We start from the raw sequence: 10,495 nt of genomic DNA, 5'->3' as shown, positions 1-10,495 counted from the left end.
TTACCACCCTTTCTTCAGTAATCTCTGGATTCCTTGCTTGATCTCCTGGGTCCGCACTCCATAAACTATGGGGTTGAGGGCTGCGGGGATGACATGGTGGAGGACGTTGAGCAAGACTGGAACATCAGGGGAGACCTTCTTCTTCACCACATGAGTGAGCACGAAGACCAGAAGGATGGTGCTGAAGAAGAGGATAAGGATGAAGTGGGAGCCACATGTGCTCAGGGCCTTGGCCACAGCACCCTCTGCCTTGAGACTCAGCACTGCTCGCAGTATGAGGGTGTAGGAGAGGAAGATGAGGATGAGGTCAGATCCTAGCAGTGTCCAGCCTCCAGCAAACTGGTAGAGGCGATTGATGGTGACATCATTACAGGAGAGCCTGGAGACAGACATATTGGCACAGATACAGTTTTCAATGACCTTTCTCCCACAATAATGGAGTCTGGATGAGAGAATGGGAATAGGCACTGTAGAAATAACATTCCTGGCCAAAATAAAGACAGCAGCCTTGACTACAAATTGGTCAGTGATGATGGATGGGTACCTCAGTGGATGGCAGATGGCCACATAACGGTCATAGGCCATGACCATGAATGTGCAGGACTCCATGGCAAGGAAACAGTTCATAATGTACATCTGGAGGAAGCAGGCATAGAAGCTGATGGACTTGAGTTCAAACCAAAAGATGGCCAGGACCTTGGGAATGACAGTGAGGCAGAGCACAATGTCCAATAGGGAGAGGATGCTGAGTAGATAGTACATGGGCTCATGCAGAGAGGCTTCCAGCCATATAGTGATCAGGAGAACACCATTGGCCCCCATGGCCAGGAAGAAGAGAAGGCTTAGGGGGAGGGAAAAAGAAAGTTGCCAGGTGTGGGACCTGACAAAACAATTCAGGAGGAAGTCTGAAACTTCAGAGGAGATGGTGCCATTTTGGTGTGATGTCATAGTTTGTCATATATTTCTACAGCTTTCTTGTAGTGGTCTGTAAAATTAGGATAAAAATTAGCTAGTGACACATGACACATGGATTTAGAACAATTTGCTTCACCTAGGTGACATGCTTGAGTCCTAGCAAGTCATCCAGAGTCATGTGAATTCATCTGTTTGTCCTTTGTGCCATGCTACTGGGATAATCCTATCAATTTAAGCAGTATAGAGGACTGAGGATATGTGCTTTGTTTAGATATGTTTGAATTTTTCAAAATTTAAGTTTAAGGAAGTTTTATATCTTTGCAGCAACTAAAGAGAAGGAGAAATTACTTGGAAACTACTTTGTGAAAGGTGAGTCTCTAAATTTGTACTCTTAAATTTCTTCCCTTTTGTGTTTTATTATTTAATTACCACCTAGACTAACACATGACAATTTAGCAATATGCACAAATGAGTAGCAGAGTCTGGCACAAAGTAAGGACTCAGGCGCATGGCCTTAGTTCTCTATGCCACCCCCCATTCTGAATTTTCAGCTATAGTTGGCTTTAATCACAGTTTGAAAAAATGATACCCTGGAATTAATGTTAGTTAATTTTCACCTTGTCTAAAATGTTATTTTAGTTCATTGGTGTTGATCCCACCAAAGAATTGCCAATATGTATTCATATATGTAGGATTCTTAGCTTCAGGGAACAAACAGTTTTAACAGTAGAATGTGCAATTCCACATAAGTGTGTGTGACAGTGGCCAAATAATTGCTGGTACATATTAATATATGTAGGATTCTTAACTTTGGTGAAGAAACAACCTTAAAAGTAGAATGTGCACATAGAAATGTGAGAATGATATGTGTCTTTAAACAAGATGAAAGTTGATTGTTCTGATTGCAATAATGTGAGGGTGATGAAGTCTACCTCAAGTCCTTTCGTTTCCTTTCTATATCCCTTTTGGTCTTCACTGTAACAATCCAGGTCCTCTTGTCTACTGGTTATGCTGTGCCTTGGTGGAGTACTCACAAGGATTGGCAGATGCTGCACATACAGGTGTTCATGAAGATAAACACCCATAGAAAAAAACATCCAGTCTTGAGTTGGTTAACAAAGGACCTTCTCCTGTCTTGGCCACTGTGTTCATTGAACTTTGTTTTTCCTTAAATTTTTCTTATTGGATACATTCACTTGTAAGTTTGAGACATAACTAATTGCACCTGAACAGCCCAGACCTTGCCACAATGACCTACAGGATGCACAACCTCATGCCACCAAATTTGAAATACTCCCTCCAAACACCACTTTCATCATTTAGGTTTGTCTTTGATCTTTCCCACCCTCTGATCTAAGTCTTTGCAAAACTCTTTGATTGCACCCTCTGATCTAACTCTTTGCAAAATTTTTACACTTCTTCTTATAGGTCAGAGCCCCCAAATTCACCATGCTCAAGAATCTTTTAATTTTCAATCATTCAGAGTATTCTTGGCAGAAATTGGGAATTAATTACATGGAAGGAAGGAATATCTTGAAATGACCATTAGAGGGTATAGCCAAATGGAAAAAAATGGCAATTCAGGCATGAGTATCCATGGAGAGGTACAGAAGAAGAAGCATATTCTCTTTGTCTCCTGAAGAACTTTAGGATAATTATAGCCCTAGGATGAAATTTCTGAGGACAACATAGGAGTGTTTTTTATCTGTTCTTTCCACTCACTGATTCTTCCTTTCTTCTCTTTTCTCTGGATGTTCCTCTGAGTTCAATCCATAACTTATCCAAAAAGCATTGAACTACCTACTCAGCCTTAGAAGTAAAGTATCTGAGACCATGATGTTCTACTCTCCTCTTAAAATCTTGGATTGCAATCAGAGCTAGCCAGTGGAGCACTAGGGCTGAGGACCTAGAGCTAATGACTACAGGTTGTGGGTAGGGACAGGATGAAGAAGCCAGTGAGGTTGAAGAGCAATGATAAAATCAGAGACCCTGCAGGGTTAACTTTTATCAGACTGCAGGATAGCACTATGGAAGCCCTGTTTAAAAAAGGGGAAGGGTTGTTAGGGACCACCTAACTCCAAAACTCAGAATTGTGAGACCTTTCTCCCAAGTATCATTTCAGACGTCATTGATCTAAACCAACCAGTGTGACAGATACCTCTATAATCTGTGCATAACTTTCTGTTTGTGGCAGCAATAGCTTTTAGAAATTCTTTATATTGAGCTGACATAGGAGGAACAACCTTCTGACTCTCACTGACCCTCCAACTGTGATCTCTGTCCTAAACCTAAAATATAAAGTTTATTTGTTTATTTTGAGAGAGAAAGCACACAAGTCAGGGAGGGGCAGAGGGACAGGGAGAGAGAAAATCCCAAGCAGGCTCTGTACTGTCAGTGCAGTGCCTCGGTGCAGGGCTTGAACTCACGAGCTGTGAGATTATGACCTGAGCTTGAACTCACGAACTGAACCATGAGATCATAGACTCAGACACTTAACTGACTGAGCCACCCAGGTGCCCCGAGATTAAATTTCATTCCTATGCCATGATTCAAACATTTGTGGGCAGAAGATTCTTTGCCCTAAACTAAATTTTCATATTCACATATGAAACCCCCACGTTTGCAAATCTGAGTCCCAGATGATATAGTTACCTGACTCCCTCTGTTCATTAATCTACTAGAGACAAATTCCTGCCCCCCTGCATCTCCAGCAGCACCCAGCAAAAGATCCAAAAAGGCAAGAGAAGAGCAAAAGGGAAGGTCTCAGAGCAAAGGTTCTCACAGGTGCCTCCTGACCTGAGACAGGATGCAGTCTCTACTACCCCATTTTCAGACTACTTCAGCAGTAGTGATTCAGGAATGGAATGCAGCACAGATCTGCATTGAAGAGAAAGATCCCCCCACCTTCACCCCATGTTCTCCTTAATCTTGCTATAGCTACCTTTCAGGCATCCTCTACACAAACTTACATAGGATGGAGTAGGGGTCTGGCTCCACTGATGCTGTTCCAGTTAGTTCCTGAAGTATCTGGGTAGAGTTATAACTCCAGAACCTCGGGGACTTTGCCCTCTGGGAACTTTCCATCCCTAATTCCTTGTACCTAAAATGTTCTCCTGGGACAGACAAGCAGGAAGGTAGAAGAAAATGATTTTTCCCTCTCTAAAAGCAAGGAGCTCTTGTAATTCAGCCCAACATTGACTGTGTGTTCTGTAGGCAGTTAGTCTCCTGGGTGTAGGGGTTTTACATCCATACATCCATTTTCACAGTTATTTGCAGATGCACACCCAGTGCCCTCCATGGGTCCAATACGTTCGCTCAGAAGTTCTCATGGGCTCTGCACGTAATTGTTAGATAAGTACCCCCTCACCATGTCATTGAATGGATTGATGTTAACTTATCATGACTTTTATCACTGCATTATAATGGCAAAAATCCATGAGAAACTTAAAAAAATATTCCTGAGAAAATGCATTATGTTTTTCAGAGAAAAAAATCCCATAGAAATTTTTGCTGTAGTGAAAGATTTTTCAGCTGGGATGTATATAGAGCTATATATTAGGAAACATGATCTGTTCCTTCATTTCTTACTTTCATTTTGAACCTCATGTGAATTACTCATACCCCTCCAATATGGAGCAAACATGAACAGTTTCTTTACTACTTATTTATTTATTTTCATGAATCTTTTTTATTTGAGTGTAGTTGACACAAAATGTTTCATAGGTTTCAGGTGTGTAACCTAGCGTTTCAACAAGTCTATCCATTATGCTATGGTCACCACAAGTGTAGCTACCATCTGTCACCATACAGAGCTATTAGAATACCATTCATTATATACCTTATCCTGTGCTTCAGTCTCTTTAAAGGTCTTCTTTTACTCTGTTTTTACTTCTCTTTCTTCTGTATATCTCAACATTGCTCATATTTCTCTTTCCTTCAGGAGAATGAAAACTCTAGTGTCCTTAAAATATGTCCTTCTAATTAATCTTAAGTACACTCATTAGTTATCTGTTTGTTTATGGGAGAATACTTTGGAAATTGGATTTCTACAAATGTCATTGTGTTATAAATCTGATGTTATTCTTTGTTTACACCCAAAACTAATTTCTAAAAATCTGTCCATGTTGCTTTAAGTCCACTTGATCTTTTTTGGTGGCTGTTCTATTCCCATTATATGCATTTTCCCTCTATGTAAGTAATCAACACCCAAGTGACCTGTGATTGTTACTAAAAATATTGTTGGTGTCAATATCCTGTACACTTCTCTTTATAGACCTAAAGTAGATATATGTGGAGGATTTTTGATTCAGTCATAGCATATAAATTATTTAATTTCACCAGGAATTACCAAATTTCTCTCCAAAATATTTACAAAATCTTACTATAAATTCCTAAAGTTCCTTTATTTTTCATAATCCTTATAGCATTTGATGCTGTCTTGTTAAAAAAAAAACTATAAAGATGTAACATACTATTTTATTGTTTTTAATTTGATTTTCTCCTGATAAGTAAGCATTGTTCATATAGCGTTTGGCCATTTGTGGTTTTCAGGCTGTAAATTATGTGGTCATATCCTTTACCTGATTTTTCTATTAATATTTGTTTTTCTTGCATATTTACAAAATCTCTGTGCATATTTTAAATATTAGAACCCTTTGTTGGCTAGATATTACTAGTATCTCCTCTAGTTTGCTATAAAGCTCTCAATTTTATTGTCTGCTGCCCAGTATTCAATGGACATCTTTCAATTTCACCAAGTCAAACTCTATTTTTTCTATAAATAGATTTTCTCTGTGGATCCTATTTAGCAAACATTCCAGAAGATCGCAAAGATGCTTTTGTTTACTTTAATTGTTTTTAAAACATGCATTATGTTTCATACCAATGTATTTAAATCTGTGGTTTATAATGCCAAGAGTAAGGAGTGGTATTAAGTTAGTACAAACTGCTATATTCACAACTGTGCAGCTATCAAATACTGTGTTGCTATTATTGTAAATATCTTCTACTTTGAGTCCCCTGGCCCCTCAACACTACCCTGGGCACTCTCATGGTGTCTCCTGGACTTCCCCATGATTCACAAAGTGTGCGTTATTGACAGCAGAATAGGGTCCATCAGTGGCAGCGACAGGGCACGGTCTGAATAGCTTCTGTTTTGTTGATGGAGGTGCTGTACCAGTTACTAAGCATTTTTCCCCCCAGTTTAAACAAAATTATCTAAGCCGTTTTAATTATGCTTTAGTGTTTTAACTTATCCACCTATCTTGTTGACCTATGTGTTCTATGTAAACTGTCCTGGGTGTGTTTTTTGTATTGTTTTGTTTAGTTTACTTTTTTTAAATGTAAATTCTAATTAGTAAACATGCAGTATAATATTACTTTCAGATGTACAATATAGTAATTCAACAGTTCCATACATCACCCATGCTCATCAGAACAAGTGCACTCTTTAATCCCCACAAACTATTTAACTCATGCCCCAACCCCCTCTTCTCTGGTAACCATCAATTTGTTTTCTATAGTTGGGAGTCTGTTTCTTGGTTGCCTCTCTCTCTTTTATTTTTCCCTTTCCTAATTTTTTTTGTTTCTTAAATTCCACATGTGAGTGAAATATGGTATTTGTCTTTCTCTGACTGACTTGTTTCACTTAGCATGATACTCTGCTCCATCATGTCATTGCAAATAGCAAGATTTCATTATTTTGTATGGCTAAGTAATATTCCATTGTGTATACATAGCACATTTTCTTTATCCATTTATTAGTAATTGGACATTTGGGATCTTTCCATAATTTGGCAATTGTAGATAATGCTGCTATAAATATTGGGGTAGAATATCCCTTTTAATTAGTATTTTTTGTGTTCTTTGATACATACCTAGTAGTGTAATTGCTAACTTGTAGGGTAGTTCTATTTTTAACTTTTTGAAGAACTTCCATACTCTTTTCCAGAGTGGCTGCACCAGTTTGCATTCCCACCAACAGTGCAAGAGGATTCTCCTTTCTCCACATCCTCACCAGCTCCTGTTGTTTTTTGTACTTGTTGATTTTAGCCATTCTGACTGGTGTGAAGTGATATCTCATTGTAGTTTTGATTTGTATTTCCCTGATGATGAGTGATATTGAGGACCTTTTCATGTGTCTGCTAGCCATCTGGGGTCTTCTTTGGAAAAATATCTATTCATGTATTCTGCCCATTTTTAAATTCATTTTTTATTTTGGAGGGTATTGAGTTTTATAGGTTCTTCATATATTTTGGATACTAACCCTTTATCATATATGTCATTTGTGAATATTTGTTCCCATTCCATAGGCTGCCTATTAGTTTTATTGATTATTTTCTTCACCATCTAGAAGCTTTTTATTTTGATGTAACCCCAATAGTTTGTTTCTGCTTTAGTTTCCCTTCTCTCAGGAGACACATTCAGTAAGAAGTTGGTATGGCTAATGTCAAAGAGGATACTGCCTGTATTCTCCTCTAGGGCTTTTAAGGCTTTATGTCTCACATTTAAGTCTTTCATCCATTTTGAATTCATTTTTGTGTGAGGTATAAGAAAGTGGTCCAGGGACTCAATTGGTTAAGCATCCAACTTTGGCTCAGGTCATGATCTCACGGTTCATGAGTTCAAGCCCAGCATTGGGCTCTGTGCTGACAGCTTGGAGCCTGGAGTCTGCCTCAGATTCTGTGTCTTCCTCTCTCTCTCTCTGCCTGTCCCCACCTCTCTCTCAAAAGTAAGCATTAAAAAAAATAAAAATAAATAAAAGAAAGTGGTCCAGCTTCATCCTTTTGCATGTTGCTGTCCAGTTTTCCCAGCACCATTGGTTACAGACACTGTCTTTTTCCCTTTAGAAATTCTTTCCTGCTTTGTTTACATTTAATTGACTATATATTTGTGGGTTCTTTTCTGGGTTTTCTATTCTCTTCTAGTGACCTATCCATTTTTTTAATGTTTGTTATTTTTGAGAGAGAGAGAGACAGAGTGCAAGCAGGGGAGAGGCAGAGAGAGAGGGAGGCACAGAATCTGAAGCAGGCTACAGGCTCTGAGCTGTCAGCACAGTGCTCCATGCGGGGCTCGAACTCACAGACTGTGAGATTATGACCTAAGCTGAAGTTAGACACTTAACTGAATGAGCCACCCAGGTGCCTTCTCTGAGTCCGTTTTTGTGTCAGTACCATACTGTTTTGATCACTACTGCATTGTAACATAAATTGAAGTTAGAAATTGTGATTCCTCTAGCTTTGATTTTCTTTTTCAAGTTTGCGTTGGCTATTTGGGGTCTTTTGTGGTTTCATAGAAATTTTAGGATTGTTTATTCTAGCTCTATAAACAATGATATTTGCATGTTGATAAGGATTGTGTTAACTGTATAGGTTGTTTGAGAAGCATAGACATTTTAACAATATTTATTCTTCCAATCCATGAGCAAGGAATGTTTTTCCATTTCTTTGTGTCCTCTTTTATTTCTTTCATGAGTATTTTATAGTTTTCAGAATATAGTTCTTTCATCTCTTTGGGGAGGCTTATTCCTATCTTATTGTTTTTGGTGCAGTTGTAAATGGGATTGTTTTCTTAATCTCTCTGTTGCTTTATTATATTTCTGTATGTTGATTTTGCATTCTGTGACTTTAATGATTTCATTTATCAGTTCTAGCCATTTTTATTTTTTTTGGTGGAGTCTTTCAGGTTTTCTATGTGTAGTGTCGTGTCATCTGCAAATACTTTTATTTCTTCCTTGCTGATTTGGATGCCTTTTACTTATTTTTGTTGTCTGATTGCTCTAGCTATGACTTCCAGTACTATGTTAAATAACGGTGGTGAGAGTGGATATACCTGTCTTATTCCTGACCATAGAGGAAAAGCTCTCAGGTTTTCCTCACTGAGGATGACATTAGTTGTGGGTTTTTTATAGATGGCCTTTATTATGTTTCAGTATTTTCTCTCTAAAACTACTGTTGTGAGGTTTTTGTTTCTTTGTTTGTTTGTTTGTTTGTTTTACCATCAGTTAATGTACTTTGTCAAATGGTTTTTCTGCTTCTGCTTAAATGATCATATGGTTCTTTTTTTTTTTTTTAATGTGCTCTATAACATTGATTGATTTGCCAATATTAAACCACCAAACCAGGAATAAATCACTCTTGATAGTGGGGAATGATTTTTTAAAGATATTGTTAGATTTGATTTCCTAGTATTTTGTTGAGAAATTTTGCATACATGTTCATCAGGGATATTGGCCTATAGGTTTCTTTTTTAGTGGAGGCTTTACCTGGTTTTGGTATCAGGGTAATGTTGGCTCATAGAATAAATTTGTGTGTTTTTTTTTCCTTTCCATATTTTGGAATAGTTTGAGAAAAATAAATATTAACTCTTCTTTTTTATTTTATATAGAGAGAAAGCCTAAGGGAGAGGGGCAGAGAGAGAGAGAGAGTGAATCATAAGCAGGCTATACATTCAGTGCAGAGTTCAATGTGGGGCTTGATCCCACCACCCTGGGATCATGACCTGAACTGAAAGCAAGAGTTGACACTCAACTGACTGAGTCCCCCAGGTGCCCCATATTAACTCTTCTTTAAATGTTTTATAAAATTCACCTGTGAAGCCATCTGGCCCCAGATTTTTGTTTGTTGGGATTGTTTTGATTATTGATTTAATTTCTTTGTTGGTTATCAGTCTGTTCAAGTTTTCTATTTTTTTCTGTTAATTTTTGGAAGTTTATATGTTTGTAGGAATTTATCTATTTGTACCAGGTTGTCCGATTTCTTGGCATATAGTTTTTAATAATATTCTCTCATAATTTTTTATATTTCTACGGTGTTGACTGTTATTTCTCCTCTCTCATTTGTGATTTTGTTTATTTGGATCTTTTCTCTTTTTGATATGTCCAGCTAGAGGCTTATCTATTTTATTAATTTTTTTCAATGAACCATCTCCTGGTTTCATTGATCTGTTCTAATTTTTTTTTAGTTTTCTTCCAACTCTTGAGGAAGCCTGTATTACTATCTATTTCCCTCTTAGGACCACTTTTGCTGCATCCCAAAGGTATTGGACTGTTGTGTTTTCATTTTCATTTGTTTCAATGTATTTTTTATTTCTTCTTTGATTTCCTGGTTGACCCATTAATTGTTTAGTAGATTTTGTGTTGCTTAACTTCTATGTATTTGTGGTCTTTCCAAATTTTTTCTTGTGGTTGACTTCTAGTTTCATAGTGTTGTGTCCTAAAGGGTGCATGGTATGATTTCAGTCTTTTTTGTATTTGTTGGGGCCTGTTTTATGATCTAATACGTTATCTGTTCTGGAAAATGTTCCATGTAGACTTTAAAAGGATGTGTATTCTGCTGTTTTAGGATGGAATGTTCTGAATACACCTATTAGGTCCATCAGGTCCAGTGTGTCAATCAAAGCCATTGTTTCTTTGTTGATTTTCTACTTAGATGATATATCCATTGCTGGAGGTGGAGAGTTAAAGTACCCTATTTTTGTATTATTGTCAATTAGTTCCTGTATATTATAATTAATTGTTTTATATATTTGGGTGTTCTCATTTTGGGTACATAAATATTTACAATTGTTTTGTCTCATTTTT

General features: G+C 37.4%; 1 protein-coding gene across 1 annotated transcript; it reads right to left on the bottom strand.

Moving 5' to 3' along the window:
- LOC124505787 (olfactory receptor 56A3-like) lies at nt 1-948 on the bottom strand. Its single transcript, XM_047071822.1, has one exon. It carries the CDS (start codon nt 946-948, stop codon nt 1-3), a length of 948 nt encoding a protein of 315 aa, XP_046927778.1.
- Between the last annotated feature and the right edge of the window lie 9,547 nt (nt 949-10,495).

The sequence above is a fragment of the Lynx rufus genome, unplaced genomic scaffold (genome assembly GCF_022079265.1).
Source record: "Lynx rufus isolate CCGP_SWC_20201006 ecotype Redwood Valley unplaced genomic scaffold, mLynRuf1.p SCAF_9, whole genome shotgun sequence".
NCBI lineage: Eukaryota > Metazoa > Chordata > Mammalia > Carnivora > Felidae > Lynx > Lynx rufus.
This window is presented reverse-complemented; position numbering and strand designations above follow the sequence as displayed.

Bases quoted from the DNA above. Each gene is read 5' to 3' on its own strand.
- LOC124505787 (XM_047071822.1), bottom strand. From the start codon at position 948: ATGACATCACACCAAAATGGCACCATCTCCTCTGAAGTTTCAGACTTC.